The sequence below is a fragment of the Lolium perenne genome, chromosome 7 (genome assembly GCF_019359855.2).
Source record: "Lolium perenne isolate Kyuss_39 chromosome 7, Kyuss_2.0, whole genome shotgun sequence".
Lineage (NCBI taxonomy): Eukaryota > Viridiplantae > Streptophyta > Magnoliopsida > Poales > Poaceae > Lolium > Lolium perenne.
The window spans coordinates 11,720,832-11,738,432 of NC_067250.2; the positions used below are offsets into that span (position 1 = coordinate 11,720,832).

Genomic DNA, 17,601 nt, shown 5'->3' on the forward strand with positions numbered 1-17,601 from the left:
ATAAAAAAATAGATAATTAGTTGCAGAAGTTGTTTGGTTGCACAACAGGAAAAACATAGCTAAATTTGCAACTACTTCAGAAGTAGGGAGACATGTTTGGTTCTTTACTCCTCCTTCTAGTGTGTATATCCCTCTAAGGGCGTGTTTGATTCAAAGTATTTCAAAAGCAAATGAATAGGAAATAGGTAGGAATAGTATGTCATGACATGTGAAATACTGCAAAACTAAAAAAACGAATAAATTAGTTGCAAAAGTAGTTTGGTTGCACACAACAGGAAAAACACGTAGGAAATCTTTACTATTAAATGGGAGTTGGTCGTTTGCCACTCAACGCATTTGATGGTCGTCATTCGGTGCATACTGTCCGTCCAATATAATCTCACGGTCTCCATTTCGTTGGATCTAATTTCGTAGCAATCATGGTATAATCAATCAGGATGTCAATTATTAGGAAAGATATATTTTCTTTCCTCGGAAAAAAATCTCACAACCATCTCAAGGGCTCAGGTAATTATCTCATAAATTAATTAGGAATGATATTTTTTTTTGCCCCAAAAAAAATCGCATAACCATCTCAATCGCTCAAGGAAATCACTACGGGGAGATCACGTTAGTATCATCAATCACGCCATTGATTAATTAAGATGTCAATCAAGGTTGGAAACAATCTCAAGCCCTCTGCGCTCATCATAATGGTATCAATAATCTTTACTATCAAATGGGAGTTGGTCGTTTGCCACTCAACGCATTTGATGGTCGTCATTCGGTGCATCCTGTCCGTCTGATATAATCTCACGGTCTCCATTCCGTTGGATCTAATTTCGTAGCAATCATGGCATAATCAATCAGGATGTCAATTATTAGGAAAGATATATTTTCTTTCCTCGGAAAAAAATCTCACAACCATCTCAAGGGCTCAGGTAATTATCTCATAAATTAATTAGGAATGATATATTTTTTTGCCCCAAAAAAAATCGCATAACCATCTCAATCGCTCAAGGAAATCACTACGGGGAGATCACGTTAGTATCATCAATCACGCCATTGATTAATTAAGATGTCAATCAAGGTTGGAAACAATCTCAAGCCCTCTGCGCTCATCATAATGGTATCAATAAATCACGCTACATATTAATTAGGAAAAATACCTTTCCTCTTCTTATCCCATACTTCCTTTCTCTCCGATTCAATGTGATCGATCCTATTATATTCAGTAATCAGGACATAATCAGCACCTTGCTCTCGCGGCCCATCCCATCTCCCCTCTCGTAGCTTCACAAGGCCTTATTCAACTCTCAAGCGGCGGCGCACCTACTCCCCGACGTTCCAAGCCTCAACTGGCGCAGCACCCATCTTCGAGGCATCCGCGCTCGGTGCTAACACCGGTGTGGTACGACGCGCTCTTCCGCAGCTCCAATGCCACATCAATGATCGAGGATAGAGGCTTAACGCCGCCAGTGCCAGCAACAGCAACAACGGGGGCTCCTCGTCCTCCGATAGCGCCCCCCGAGTGGTCGTTGTCCATCTCACCGCACTTTGGAGCCTTCGATGCTCAGCGCGTGCATGCAGCAAGCCATCGCGCGACAAGACGATGGGCTCTTCCTCGTCGAATTCTCCTTCAAACACGCTGGCAATTATCTCCTCCGAAGGGGCCACTTTGATAAGCCATTGAAAGACGAAGCCAATTGCGGATGCTGGACCACTGAGGAACTTCCAGCGGTGGTAATGTTATCTTCTTCCCAAGATATCTTGGTCTGGTAGGATTGTTAATTATCGTTGCCTCCTTCTGTACAAACACCAACAAGATATATGACGAAATGCTCCTGATGGTTGTAGTTAAGAGCAATTGTGAGATTGTGAGAACATTATTTCAGAATAGGTTAGAGTTAGACCAATGTCTTCTATGAATTAGAAGTTCTTATTCTCCCTAGATTTGATTGTTTGAGAATTGTTCTCACCATCTTCCTATCTTTTAAACGGTGTTTCTTGCGCCATGTTTCAATTAGAAAAATCCAGTTGAATCGATTGATGCTTGTATCAAAGTAGCCTTCTAGCTAGCTAAAGAGTTATGGTCTGGCATGGTGTAGTGCAAGCTTTTGTCATACGAAGTTCACAAGGTATTTAACTACTACTCCTACTTTCTACCATTAGTAATTTGTTTTACATCCTTGCATATACGAGTTATCATGTTTTGCTTTATGATATACTCCATTACTTTGCATTAGAAAATAGTAATCGTGAAAACGATGGATTCCACATTCACTTATCTGTTATAGATCACAAAAATGGAGTATGTTTGGGAGACTTCAAGTTGCTGCTTGTACAGGCATGGCATATACACTTGCATTTACATGTTTTTAATATATTAAGTAGGACATGTGTTTTCCTTTTGCTTCTTTACATTGCTTTATGATGACGTAGACATATCAAGATTTTGCATAATTCCTAGCCCAAATGCATCTCAACAGAACTTGACCTAATAAATGGTTAATCGATGTACATCAAGATTTATATTTATATACTGTAAATTAAGATATGTTGGTAGCTGAATATTTAAAACTTGTTGATTCATTCTTTTTGAAGGCCAGGTGAAACATGGATTTTTTTTATTTGATTCAACATGGTAGTGCATTGATCCATTGGTTTTGAAGGAGATTTTGGAGCATGGGATCTACTACTTGTTTCAAGATCAGGATGAATGATGGTGCAATGGATGGATGGGGGCATCGAGAGTGGGAAGAAGAGAGGAGAATTTGCCACATTGTCTTCTTTACAGATGGGGTTGAGATGAGAAACAAAACTTTGGGGATGTGTGAGGGTCATGATAAAGGGGGTGAAGGTTGTTGATATTGTTGATTGTGCCTCTTCGTTCTCGGTATTAAGGAAACATTCTCATTTGAATAAGCATATCAATTTTTTGTCTATATCCAGTGAAGTTCAAGGGGGAGAGGATCAAAAGAGGAGGAAGTAACTCTCAAGGGTAAGAGGTGGAGAAATGAGATCCCTAGAGAGGGGAAGGGGTCAATGTTGGTTTCCACATAGTGAGAATTAGGAATAAACACATGATTAATTTGGAATATAGTAAGACATCACATGTAGATCTCTCTTCACACACATTCATAAAATAGAAAACTATCCAATAAATATTTTTAGATCTTTGTTTGTAATTATTCCGTAGCAACGCACGGGCACTCAACTAGTTTCTATAAAGATTGAGTACATGCATAGCCGTCCTACACATGAAATATAGCAAGAGGTCTAACCTCTTGCTATGTATCCTATGGGATCATAGTATAAAGCAAACCATAGGAATTTTGGAGCATTCAATCCTTTGAATCAAATAGTCTCTATAGAAAAATTCCTACGAGTAAGAATCCTACAAAAATTCTTTAAAAAATTCTTTGAATCAAACAAACCCTAAACATTTCATCTAAGTAATAAAGCTTTGGTAGTTTTGCTTAAAAACTAGAAAAGAAAGAGAGGAATGTTAACTCGATTTTTGGGCTATCAAAACCAAAAAAAATGAGTAAGGACATGTACAACGGTAGGGAAGACACACGTTCTCTTAGTAGTCCACAACACCTGGAGAAGACACTAAATATAAGTGGTATAATGTATTATCTCTTATTGTTATTCTTATCCCTAGCTAAATGAGGATCAATTAAATTTTAGATTTATATTAGATTGCTAAGGGAAAACAAATGGTATAGTGGAGAAAATAGTTTTCTCTTATTTTATTAGTGATGACTCATTAACTAAGGGCATGTACAATGGAGTGACATCAACCTTTCCTTACGGTCGTCACATCAAATTTTTTACTTAGTTGGAGGAGAGAGAATGAAAAAAGAGAGGATTCTCTTCCCTTAGTTAAATATATCCCTAATTATAGATTCAGGCTCCGTTGCTTCCCTCATAGATAAGTCTAGATAAATCAGATGAATGCAGTGACACAGAAATATATTGAAGACTGACTGTCATCATCATAAGAGGAGACAAAATCACAAGCTTAAGAAGGGTGTAGACAAACCAAGGTCCAGTAATAATGTTCAAAAAAAAAAACCAAGGTCCAGTAATAAACAATTCTAGATAAACACACCAACCAGAAATATATTGAAGCATAGCTATCACATGACATAACTGTAATAGGATATAGTCACAAGCTTAAGGGGGCATTATGTTCGAAATCAGACAGAGTACAACAAATGGACATGTTTGGAATTATAAACTGCAGGTACAAAATGGTGAAAAATAAACTAAAGTATTGAACTTTGCTTGTAAGTATTGTGTACTAAAAGGTTTTGAGCGAGAAATGCATATACTCTGCCATTTATATGAAAAAGAAGGCGGCATACACCCAGTTTGTCTTTTCGGTGCATGCATACAAATTAACATACACTTGGATGAGAGTTTACAGATTCAGACATCATAACTAATTATCTACATTTTGCTAATTACTTCAGAAATTTTTAAGAATCGAGTGCACCAGCACCCTGGATTTCTAATTTGTGTAGAAAGAATGATGATGGATCCAACGTACCAGGCCGTCGGCATACCACACATGTTTGCACAACCAGCACAAGGTCCACGACGGCTATTCGAACTATGATATCTCACATATTCATGGTTATATGGGTAACACGGCTCTTTCAGATATTACAACACGGTTAATTCTCTTTTCGGGCAAGGAGACACATGTAATGTGCATGCACCGGGGCACTCAAAAAGACACACAGGAACTGCAGACAGCGGTACTCTAAGATCTCTTATCTTTGGAATGGTATTGGCGCACGCCCTGGCCATGTTTCGATCTTCTCAAAGTACTTGACAGGGACGACGCCATCGAATCCCTCCGTCAAAATCACCTTGTTGTCTGAAATGTACAGCTTCATCCCATCTGAGAAACAAAATCAGCAATCAAATATTAGCCTTTAGTGAGATGATGAATAGGGAACTCAAATTATTTGCAACAATTTAAATGCAGCGCTGATACCTTGCATTGCCTTGTTGACATCCAAATATATCAAGATATTAGCACTGCGCCTCATACCTGAAGAAGACGAAGTGATATTTCATGAGAATGCAGTGGTGGGAGAAACATTAGAGCACAGACAAATAGCGAACAGTACGAGTTGATGGACCCAAACAATGGAACAACAGCTATTATCAGAAGTAAAATAGATTCGCAGCAGAAGCACAAACTATTCAAGAACCTTTAGCACAGATTTTACTAGGAGAACAGGCTTAGTTTCTCTACTTGTTTCCGGAAGAATAATTCAATTATAGTATGTTAATAATGGTAAGTCATACCGCTGATCACTTCACCATCTGAAGGTAAGCCACTTGAGAAATGAACGTGTAACCTTGCCATACGTTTTAGCCCAGATTGCAAGATTGAATCAAGATTTTTCCTATAAGTTCCATGGACACAAACTGTGGATAAAAGGAATTAGCACAAACAAGCTACCATTCAGGAGAGGAAGCAAACACGAGATTTAATATCATATACCTGAGACTTCATCAGCTGATACAATTGGTTTCAACAAGCTCTCTGAAGTAACAGTCTGCAAGGGGTTTACGAGATTATTATGAAGGAAACTTGATTAATTGCACTAAGCTGGTTAAAAGTTAAAACACAATTCACTTGATGGGAAAATGAAACTAATAGACAGCATGCCACACCACACATGCTAAGACAACAGAAAAAATTACTCTCTGAGAAAGCATGCATCTTTAAATCAAAGTAGGGACATTATCTCAAACACTGAATTGTACAAGTAAAAACAACAAATGCAGTTTTCTGACTTGGGATCAGATATTATTTCTTCAAAACAAACGCACTGGGTTACAAAGCTATGAATATTGCCATTTGTTGGTGCTAAGGCATCTTAAGTTTGCAAAAGCTAGGCATCAGATAAGACAGAGGCATCTTAATTATTAACGTGGCAGTTAAACTGAAGAGCGACTGAAGAATCTGTACTAGTAAAAAGCTAGCGGTGGTGAAGGTTGGTACGTCGCTTTACCGATCCCGCATGAATAAAAATCGCTCACGGTGAAAAAACGGAAACAAACTTTCCATCACCACGAACAAGTCCGCTCTGGTCCCGCATGAATCAAATGCTCACGGTGAAAAAATCCGGAAGAAAACTGATGTTTCCATCCCCACGAACGGGAGAAGAAGAAATCAGTCCTGATTATCGATCCCTATCCCGAACCTGCTCCCTTCCTGCGATCCACAGGCGATCAGAACCACACACACACCTCCCACCAAGCCACCTCTACCGCCCCGCTCGCATCTGATCACAGGTCCCAGGAGTGGCATTGGTTGAGTAGGTGTTTGAATTGTAATGGAGACCCTGTGTGGACGTTTATCCTGTTTCCTAGCAGTGTGTTTTGATGGTGTAGTTTTTCCTACTTGCACTCTTTTTTTTTTTCTCTTTTGTGCCGCTTGACAGAACTGGTAGCCCCAGATGTATTCAGACTTGTGTGTTGCTTTCATAAAAAAGCAGGGCCCATCAGGTCTTTCCTCTATAAAAGTTATACTGAAACGAATTAAAATAAATTTCTGTTTATACTTCCAGGTTTGATTTGCTATGCTTGAACAAAACCCAACCAAGCATTGGAAACATCTTTTTCTTGTTATATTTCCTACCGGCTATCAGCGCTTTCTGCATTTGTTATATGTATTTGTTTCCAGGTGCTTCAAGTGAGAGAATATAGGAACGGCCTTGTAGTCCAAGACCAGATGAACACTTATCACTCAATTTCCTCAGTTGGTATTGATAGCATCAATCCTCAGATCACAACTCCACCATCAGAAATTAAATATAATGCTGCACCATCAATCTCAGAGCCTGAGGTACATCTACACATCCTGTTTCATGTATGTGGTACATTAGAAACAGTTTGTTGTACTCCCTCCGTTCCTAAAAGAGCTTCACAACTTTTTCTAGATACGGATGAATCTATAGCTAAAACATGTCTATATACCTCCGTATCTAGACAAATTAAGGAAGCTTTTTTAGGAACGGAGTTAGTATAACTTCTGATGTTGCACGAAAACAAGAACATCGAACAATCTCTGCCTGCAAATGCAGTGTTTGGCAATGATCTTATAAGTAACGTCCAGGTTTAGCATGATGTTGCATGGTTGGGTTAGTTGTGAAGAGGCTTAATCATTCAATGATGGCTCAGATGTTGGGATATAACACCTCTCTATCTATACATTCTTCCTCTAATCTTAATTTCGAGCCATGCATGCCTCTGTTACAATGTTTATTTTCTTGTAACATTGGCACTCGGATATGATCTTGAGCAGCAAAAGAAACATTTGGTTGTTACTCAATTTGTTTAGGAGTGGTTGTCTGGATGCAGTATGCATAAGTTCAGTTAACTATTTGGATGTCGAATCAGGTTAGCACATACCAAGGTTGGAATGGCATGATATTTTTCATGACAGCTCAGGAGCTTGCAGCAGAGTGCCACAGAAGGAAACAAATTGTAGCAAATCCCAATTACAGTGGTGATTTGTTCCGATTATCTTTTCTTGTTAAGATACACCTTTGCCTCTCATGGATCCTAGCGACAGCAGGTTAAGACATAAGAGGGAGCTCAGGATGGGCCTAATGCACTCTTAGGCCTTTAGTCAATTTATTAATTGCCTTTTGTACTTTGTCGGACGACCATCCCTTTTTTGGGCTAGTTAGTGTGGTTTTTTTCCTTGTCGGACATTCTTTTAAGTGTAATTGTACTGCTTTTGTGTAAGGTCATCACTCAATAATAACTCCATGTGCCCACATGGACATGCAATTGCATACATGTACGTAATTCAAAAAACTGCGGTGTGTAATTGCACATGTGTATTTTTTCATATCCAATTGCACATACGTGCAATGTGCAATTGAAAACCCATGCCATATTTTTTGTACGTGAACAGTTGGAAACTGATGCCAATTTTTTTATGTGTAATATGTTTGCGATTGCATATAGGCTCAATTGAGCATATGTGTGCACTTAAATATAGATGCGTAATTGCACATGTGTGTGTAATTTGAATGTATCTTCACGTGTATGTGCAAGTTGCATCTATTTACCAGAAAAAAAACTATGCCATTTTATGCACTAGAAAAATATATGCATTTTCTTCTCGCGCAAATATATATGTGCAATTTTGAAATTTTGTGTAATTGTTTTTTTCATCTGCTTGTAATTGCAATTGCCATGTAGGCCTTTTTCCTTATTAAAAAAATCCTAGTTAAAAGGCCCATAAAAGAGGGACGCTGGATACAATCCAAAACACACACATAAGTCGATCGATCAAGCGCTAGGTAATTTCAAGATCGATCGAGAGTTAGGCGCGCCCAAAGAAAAAAACGATAGCATGGCAGATGATCATGGACAGGACAAATACTTGAATAGTACGGTGCTCGTAAAACAAAATACATCGGTGCTCAGGCAGAGAACTTACTGTCACCGTGTGCCCCTGGTTCGCTCGAATCAGCAGCTCCCCATCTTCCTCCAACAGGCTGAACCTCTGCTTGTTATCCCGCCTGACCGCCTACACGTTGAAAAGGCGACATTCAGTTTGTCACGTTGGAAGCCCACCAATGACATCAAAATATCCGCGGAAAATCCCATAGCCACTAGTGAGACACGCAGAATTCCGAGATTTCCCAGTGCGATTTCACGATTTCCCAATGTTGTATTCTGTAATAATGTTGAGCGAGAATTAACAGGAAGAAGCGTGAAGTCGTGGGGATGGTCTATTTCACCTCCCTGATTTCGTCCACCGTGTGGGCCTTGAGGGGAACCCTGGCGAAGGTCTGCAGGTTGAGCCCGAGCAGGTCGCGCACCCGCACGTAGCCGTCGCTCCTCATGTCCAGCCTCAGCTCCGACGCCATGTGCCGCAGGACCCTCGTCCTGAGAAGAAGCAGCGGTGAGTAGCGAGTACCCAGGTAGCGTAGCAGAGGAGTTGGTGTGTAGTGGTGGTGTTACAGGAGACGGCCGAGGGCGTCGACGCGGTCTCCGCCGTCTCCACCGCCACGGCCGCCGGATCGCCGCCCGCCGCCGCCGCGCGGGTGGTGCGGGGAGGCGGAGGCGGCGGCGCTGGAGCGGTAGCCGGCGGAGGAGGAGGAGGGGTTCATGGTGGGCGGCGGGCGAGGGGGGAGGGAGGAGAGGTGCAGCAGGAGGAGGCCGCGCAGCGGGGAGACGGCCGTCGGCGCTCTCATAAGCCGGCCGCGCGGCGGTCGGAGCCGTGAGCACGACGTGCGGACTCTGCCTCTGGTTCGGGCTGCGGCTGGACTAGGTCGGGGGATTTTATCTTTTGCCCCTCTTTACTTTGTACTTCTACAATTTGCCCCTTTTCAGTTATTCTGAATTGTTTCTGAGGATAAAGCTACAAATCGTGGACAAAAATACCCCCGCTGCACCCCCGTAATTCCTCTCGTTGCTCAGTCACGGCGGCGCTTGCAAACCGCAGCTTCTCTCACCGGCCACCGCTGCTCTTGATCGGCTCCTCCTTGTTGCCGCTTGAAGGCAACAAGTGCTCCAGTGAGAGGCACTCTCACGAGTTCGACCATCAATAATCGCTCGGCGCGCTCGTGACCATGCCCTGCCGCCGCCAATGTCCGATCGTAGTCGGGCTGCTCCTTGTCAGCTGAGGTCGAAAGGGAGACCAGGGGAGCCGCGCGGTCTCAACAGCACGTCGACGACAACTAGGGACGGTGGCGATATGTTTCGCGGCGCTAGCGACTTGCACCGTCCACCGCTACTCCACACGACACGACGGATTTGGTGCAGTGTTTTTCAGTGTCCCGGATGGATTCAAGGATATCACATATGGATTTAGAAGGGCGACAAACCTATAGGAACATATATAGAAAGTATCGAAATGGTTCCGGAAATACCGGAAAAATCCGGTAGGGGGAAGGAACCCACCTAGCCTAGGGCCAGGTGGGCCCCACCCGCGCGCCAAGTGGGCCAGTCGGCCGTCTGGCCGCCGTGGCCAAGTGGGAGAGGGAAAGAGTCCCCCCTCCACTCGGTTTGGAAGTGGGAGGGAGGAGCTTTCCTTTTTCTATTTCAATTCACTTGGGGACTTCCTTATTTGGTTCCAATATGAGTTTGACAAGTTTTGACCGAAAGTCCAATTAGAATTCAGAAATCCTACGGCCTCTCGGGTTCGAGCCTTTTATACGGGAGTCCCGGAGCTGGCCACAGTATCACAAGTCCTCGTCGGGGTCGTCCTCCGTCCTCCGTCATTTACCTCCGTTGGTCCTCGAACCTCCCGGTGATCGCCGGAATCTCGTCGGAACCCTAATTCTGGCGAACTCCGAAAAGATAGTTCGGGTGAAGCCCTGCCGGATTTACACCAAGTTCGTCATGACGCCGTTGTGATGCCGGAGCGATCTCTCTACCTCGACTCCAACTTGTTGGAACAAGAATGAGATGATGTCGCCAAGCCGTACGTGTGCATCACCTCAGAGCCATCGCACAAGCGACAGAGTTGATCGAGTTGGATCGCCAAGATTGAACGGACCGTGATCGTCTACATCGACACCAACCGTTAAGATTCCCCCGATTTACAATGGTACGCAAATCAAGTTATCACCAATGTGGGGGGGGGGGGGGGGGGCAAAGTTATAATAGAAGTCAAATCCTAGACCTACCAAGTAAAGAAGCGAAAAAATAAAATTCTACCATGTTGGGAATAAGTTTTATTTTTTCTTTACAAAATGCCCCTGGATAAGAACTAAATTACAGGATCTTTTTGCCAATGAGTCGTACATTCGCAGTTTCCTCCCTTCGTTTTTCTATCCTCCCCCAATTCGCGACGGAGCGGCCTAGGGTTTGCGCCGCACCGCCGTCCACTCCCTCCTGCCGCCTCGCTCTGAGCGCCGCCTCGCCCTCAGCGACACCGGCCGCCTCACCAGTCACCACTCATCCCACGGGCCCTGCGCCTCCAGCGGACCCGAGCCGCCCGGTCCCGTCTGGTACCCTGCCCGCCTTGCCGCACCGGGAGCCGGACGGGGGCGCCGCCCATCTCGACGCCGAGGCCCCCCACCCCCCTCTCCGAACAAGATCGACGTCCCGCCGCCGTCCAGTTCGCCCGGAAGTTCCCCCGCCCCCAGCTCGCCGTCAAGTTCCCCGTCCCGGTACCTGCCCAGCTCGGCTGACAGATTAGGTCGCCGCGAGCTAGCCAGGAGGTCGCGGTCCAAGTCCCACTGACGCCCCTCTGCTCCCGAAGGTCTAAAGGTAAATTGCTTCGGCGTGCTTGTATCTTCCCTATTAGCGTGGATGTATGAATGGATACAGCACCTGAAGGCAAATGCAGATCACCATCGTTCTTACCATATCCATTTTTCTGTTTGAAATTCTTCTGCTACCAAAAGCAGCTGAAGTTTTTTCTCTTTGAAATCGTCCTGCTAGCGAGAACAGCACGCAATGAAATTATCTGACTATTTATGCATGTATGTGTGGGTGAAGCAAGAACAGCTTGCATGCTTTTTTTTAGATGTTACAAAAATTTAATGCATGGCGTTGAATACCAGTGAGCAAAAAAAAAACAACAAATTTGAACTAAAACCCCGACACTTATTATGGATCGGAGGTAGTACATATTTTTGATTGTTTCAGGAGCAATTTTTTTTAATGTTTCAACTTGATTTTCTCTGTAACTTGTTTGAATAAACAGTCCAAAACGCAACAATTCCATCTATTGTAAACAGCAGGCAAATGGGTCCAGGGGTATTTCAGATTTCACACTGTTCACCACTGAAGTAAGCTGTCATCTGCTATCCTTTCCAAACAGGCAGCTTCTTTCAATGGCTTATTTTCACTGTTATACGGGGCTTGCCTGGACAGCCGGCTTATGCCCAAGCTTAATCAGATTTAAACCCACCTGTATAACAAATTGTAGGAAGAAATATCAGAAGTACCGCCTGTTTCTTGTGTTTAATTCTTTATCTATTTTATCATCCAGTTGATGAATTGTGTGAAATTTCGTCTTCAACTTAACATGTATATATTCTTGATTAAATAAAAATGAATTACATATGCATAGTTGAATATTTGATATATTCTCGATTAAACGAAAATGAATTGCATCTGCATAGTTGAATATTTGAAGGAGGAAGGAACTTTGAAATATATTTTCCATTGCTACAATGTAATGTTTTCTTCTTCTAAATGCAGCGTCTTCACTCATCACGGAACAGCTTACAGAGAATGGCAGAGGGTGGCATTGTAGTAGCCATTTGCCAACACGGTGGGGAGTTCACTTCTGGTCCCAATGGGAATTTGATCTACAAAGGAGGAGAAGCACACGCTGTTGATGTCTCTCGGGAGATGTCACTGGACAGCTTCAAGGATGAGGTGTCTAAGGTGTTCCATGTGGATGTCACTGATATGTCGTTCAAATACTTCCTTCCGAACAATAACAGAACGCTCATCACAGTCTCATGTGATAGAGATTTGCAACGGATGGTTGATTTTACTGCTAGTGCTGCACAAGTAGATGTTTTTGTGATTAGTAGAGTGGAGAACAGGTATGTCCTGTTCTATCTTCCTGTCTAATCTTTTTATAGTTCATTTACAATAGCTAATATCAAGCATGTCCTGATGTGATGGACTTTTTATATATACTGGGTAATTAGGAGTATCATAGCGTACACTGGAGCATCCACTGTTAAAGCTGGATCTAATGCACATGGTGACAAAAGGAAAAGGCCAACTTCCAAGAACAAGTAGGTGGCACTATGCAGGTTGTCTTTCTCCGATGTTATAACTTTTCCACATTACACTCAGTGTTCTCTGTCTCTCTCCAGGGCGTCCAAGAGTAACAAGAAGACCCCTAGTGCTACCGCTGCTGCAATTCAAGCTAATACCCATGATGATGTCAATCAACCAGGACCGGTGGTTGCATTAAATGATTACAACGAGTACAAAACTAATCTTAACATGGTTACCACATCTTTGCATTTCTGCTGTGCCATTGGTTACTACGTTGTACTTACTAACTATTATGAGATGTACGTTGGTTATGATCTATTGTGCCCTTCAAAAGATAAAGTAGAAAATTTAGAGTCCCTTTTTTTTTGTAAAGTGGCATAATCTGCAGTCAGTTAAATATATGCCTATTTCAAGAGATGTAGTTTGTTTGAAGCTGTAGTTGGCATATCAAATCGTCTGCCTACCTCATTGGCTGGTGTTTGTAGTTTTGCCACTAACGGGCCATGCATTTTATTTATATTTGCTGAAATTTCTAGAATATAAATCTCGCCAGTAGCATGGTTTATACAGCATCATTTGTGTTTAAGAAACAGATTATATCTCTGATAATTAGTTAAGCCATGCACACGTAATATTATTACCATATACTCTTATGTGCATCTTCATTACTTTGGTACCACCCCTTGTTACTAACAGGCATCTTCACAACTTTGTTAATGCCCCTTTCTGTTAATTATGGGAACTGCTAATGCATACCTACTAAGCCACCTTGTAGCTATTTCTCTTACCTAGTTTTCCATATGCCACTCTCTGTAGCTGACAATGTTATTTGAATGGTTTCATGTCCTAGTTGCATCCGTTGCCTGATCTGTTTTTTTTTGCCTGATATGTTTTCAGTCTTTGTATTTTGTAGTTGCTTGCTAATTTAGCTTTTTTACTTCCGTTCTTGGTGAGACCAGGGATTTTCAAGTAGAATTTGGGCGTGATGATGCCTTTGCTACCACAGCTGAAGCTGTTTCCTCTGCTCCAGATGTCTTGAATCAGGATAAGCTTGCTCTCGTTGACATGCAAAGGTAGTTACCTACTCAAGTTATGTCATTTGTACTTTGCAAAGTTCGTATAATTATAAGTTTCACAGATGCCTACATGGCTTTTGCAGGGAACCAACTGAGATTTTTGATGATGCAATCAATCCATATGATGGTTCTGAGATCATAATTGATCCTCCACAGGAGCTTACCAGTAATCCTACTGTGTTCTGGGATGGCATTATTAAAGGTGTTGGTCAAGAATTTGACAATGTGAAGGATTTTCGAGCTCAGTTGTGCAAATACGCCATTGGGAAAGGATTTGTGTACAGATTCATCAAGAATGAAACCACCCGTGTCACTGTAAAGTGTGTTGGGGATGGCTGTACCTGGCGATTGCATGCATCTGAGTCATCCCGCAACAAAAAGTTTGTCATCAAGAAAATGACTGATGAGCACACGTGTGGAGGAGAAGGTGGAGAGGGTCAGCGACGAGCAACAAGGCAGTGGCTGACTACCATCATTAAGGAGAAACTGCGTGAGAACTCTTCGCTCAAGCCGAAGGACCTTGTCAAGGAAATATATGAAGAATATGGAGTTCTGCTGACCTATTCACAGGTTTGGCGAGGTAGAGAAGTGGCGCAGAAGGAGATGTTTCATGTCATGAGGGAGACATTCGGCCATTTGCCCTGGTATCGGGATAGGCTTTTCCAGACCAACCCAGGGAGTTCACTTGAGTTGTCTCAAACGGCAGATACACGCCGTGTTTTTTTTGCATTCCATGCTTCTTTGCATGGTTTTGCAAATGGGTGTAAGCCCCTCCTGTTTCTTGACAAGGTTCCACTCAAAGCGACAAATGAGTACAAGTTGCTAGTTGCCGCTGCGGTTGACGCGGACGATGGTATCTTTCCAGTGGCATTTAATGCGGTTGAAGATGACAATTATGATAGCTGGGTTTGGTTCTTGATGCAGCTGAGGATGGCTCTTCAATATCATAACTACGCATTCAATTCTATGACATTCTTGTCCAATGGACAAAAGGGTCTGGATGCTGCTGTCCCGCATGTGTTTGAAGATAGCCACCACGCCTTTTGTTTGCATCATATCATGGAGGAATTCAAAGGAGAGCTGAAGAAGGGGCCATGGTCGCAACAGATAAGAGATGCGATGGTTGAAGATTTTACTCGTGCAGCCCAAGCATGCAGCATTGATGAATTTAATGCATCAATTGAGAGCATAAGGAATATATCCACTGAGGCTGCCGACTGGATCATTGCGAGTAAGCCAGAGCATTGGTCAGACGCCTTCTTCACAGGCTGTCGGTATGACCATTTCTCCTCAAACATTGTTGATGCATTTAATAACTGGATACCGACAAAGAAGGAGGGGTCAATGGTGCTGATGATAGACTCTCTTCGAATAAAAATAACGGAGGTAATGGAAGCGAGGCGTGAAGCCTGCAAGTCATGGGAAGGGCCTTTAACACCTTCCATGGATTACAAAGCGCAGGATGAGCTGTCGAAGGCTGGAAAGCTGACAGTGCTGTGCTCTTCTGAGACTGTGTTTGAAGTGCGGGGCAACGGTATCTTTGTTGTTAATCTTGCAAATTGGGAATGCAGCTGTCGGAGGTGGCAACTTTCTGGCCTCCCTTGTATGCATGCTGTTGCTGTGTTTAACAGGATTGGACGGTCGTTCTACGACTACTGCTCGAAGTATTTTAGAATAGAGAGCTACCATTTGACATACTCAGGAACAATCTTCCCAATTCCTGACATGGATACCTTTGATTTTAGTGCTGGGGCGACGATCCCACCTCCCAAGCCACGGACATCAGATAAACCGAGAAGGAAGAGGTTTAACCCCAACAAGGTAACCACTCTTATACGGCTCTGTAGCAGGTGCAAGCAAGCAGGCCACAATAAGGCAACATGTGAAGCTCTTCTGTAGGCAAAGGAAACTCTCATCTGCAGAATGTATAGCAGGTATATCTTGTCTCTTTCCATGTAATCTTGCTGGAACAGTGACATCTTAGTTAGTGTATGGAAATCCCCAATGATCAGAATAGATTACAGTGCAGAGAGCTCAACATTCACTAAAAAATCTATGTCGGGTACCATTGCCTTCCATTAAAAGATTTATAGGAGAAAGTCTACTTTTGGTGGCTAAACTATTGTCCCAGTTTAATTTTCACCCTGACTCTAATGCCATTTAACTTGCACCCAGAACTCCTAGAAGAAGAGCAATGGGCCCCATTCCCCAACTTGAAGTGTTATTATCCACCTGGCCATTCTAGATGGCTTCTTCTCCTCTCCTTTTCTCTGTTCAGCCCAACCCCAAATTCTTGCAGGGAACGTTGTGATACTCTCGCGTAGAGGATAAGTAGACTCTGGCCAGATCTGTGGCTATTCGTGGATGGAGGGGCTAGATTTGGGCACCAACTGACCATATCTGTCTGGGAGATGACAACAATCGTGAAGGATGCATCATTGCCTGCATCGTCGGGGGAGGTGTGGTAGTGAAGTGTTGGGACGATTAGAGAATGCGTTATTTCTTCCACAGGGGATGCGGTGGCAAAATTTATGATTTATCAGTCACGCCACAGAACTGCCCACAAAGCCAGTCTTGGTAGGCCCAGTTTGAACAGCTTTGATCGTTGAGAGGTTAAACATGTTAAATGATATTGGAGTTCTTAATATGGGTTAAATCGAGGCAATAGTCAAGGGACCAAAGGCTCAGAAGCTATGTCGTAGGGAGTATTAGAGGGACTAAAACATTGCATACCATTTATCAATTATACTACTGTTTTTCTTCGGTAAAATCAATCTGGTTTTCTGGAATTTTGAATGCCCGTGAACCACCAGATTGTATCGTTTGCGTGCATTTTTTCTCTCTCACTTATGAAAGGAGTTCAGGCTTATGCGATCTGCTTGGCTAACCGAACATTATTTTTACCGTTGCAGGTTCAGTAAGGGGTCTGATGCGGTGTAGAACTTATGATGGTGCATGCTGTGTCTGGATGGAAGTGGGGAGACGATGAGACATAAATCGTTATCATTTTGTTTATATGAAGTTCTTTAGCAATGGATTAGAGATGCTGACAAGGGGCTAAGTACCTTTGGAAAGTGTGAGCTGAAATCAGAGTAGATGGATTAGAGATGCTGATAAGGGCCTAAGTACCTTTGAACAGTGTCAGCTGAAAACAGAGTAGATGGTGGTTAGCAGTTTATTTATATCTGTAGGTTGGTGATAAGTAGTGTTAAAAAGCTAAGATGCATGTCTAGTCCCATGGTTATCATTATCGTTGTATGTCTATGTGAGAGTGGTCTTTCTCCTCTAGATCTGTGTACCGGCTCTGCTTACATTTAAGCAGCAGTCATGGTTATTTTGTCCAACTGCCATGGTAATATTGCCGCAGCCTGCATATTGTTGTTTATGTTTGTCGTCAGTTGTCGATCTGGATCATATATAGGTATTGGAGCATTCAAGTTGTGTTTTTTTGTGAATGTGCCACCTGCGGTCTGCGGACGGTGGTAGTTTTTTTGGTCGATAAGATGTATCTATCTGTTAACAAGAATTTCGCAATATGCAGGATGTGAGATAGGAAGAAACATGTAACGTTCTGCCTCTGGCCAAGGGTCTACGCTGTTGCACAGAACTGATCAATTTTAGTTATCTACTATTGAGAATTTGAGATCATGAGCATGGTCCATCGACCTCTGCTCTGTGTTCTGTTACGATGTCATGTCTCTCGGCAGTAGATTTTAAGAACTGCGCCGATGATTCTCTCCATAACTGTGTCTGCATCAAGTGTTGTGAAATGACAGAGCTTGAACTACTCTGTATCCCGAGA

General features: G+C 42.9%; 2 protein-coding genes across 2 annotated transcripts; one reads left to right on the forward strand and one right to left on the reverse strand.

Annotated features, from left to right (window-relative positions):
* Nucleotides 1–4,592: 4,592 nt before the first annotated feature.
* On the reverse strand, nt 4,593–9,295 carry LOC127311432 (uncharacterized). Its single transcript, XM_051341862.1, has 7 exons — nt 8,992–9,295; nt 8,769–8,916; nt 8,465–8,554; nt 5,507–5,561; nt 5,308–5,430; nt 4,991–5,047; nt 4,593–4,894 (listed from the first exon to the last, which is right to left on the reverse strand). The coding sequence occupies exons 1-7, from the start codon at nt 9,222–9,224 to the stop codon at nt 4,764–4,766; spliced, it is 837 nt and encodes a 278-aa protein (XP_051197822.1). The 5' UTR covers nt 9,225–9,295; the 3' UTR covers nt 4,593–4,763.
* Nucleotides 9,296–10,771: 1,476 nt separating this feature from the next.
* Nucleotides 10,772–17,196, forward strand: LOC127311431 (uncharacterized). The gene is made up of 7 exons (XM_051341861.2): nt 10,772–11,247; nt 12,187–12,539; nt 12,648–12,737; nt 12,819–12,932; nt 13,683–13,796; nt 13,883–15,733; nt 16,712–17,196. Exons 2-6 carry the CDS (start codon nt 12,220–12,222, stop codon nt 15,696–15,698), a joined length of 2,454 nt encoding a protein of 817 aa, XP_051197821.1. The 5' UTR covers nt 10,772–11,247; nt 12,187–12,219; the 3' UTR covers nt 15,699–15,733; nt 16,712–17,196.
* Nucleotides 17,197–17,601: the final 405 nt, after the last annotated feature.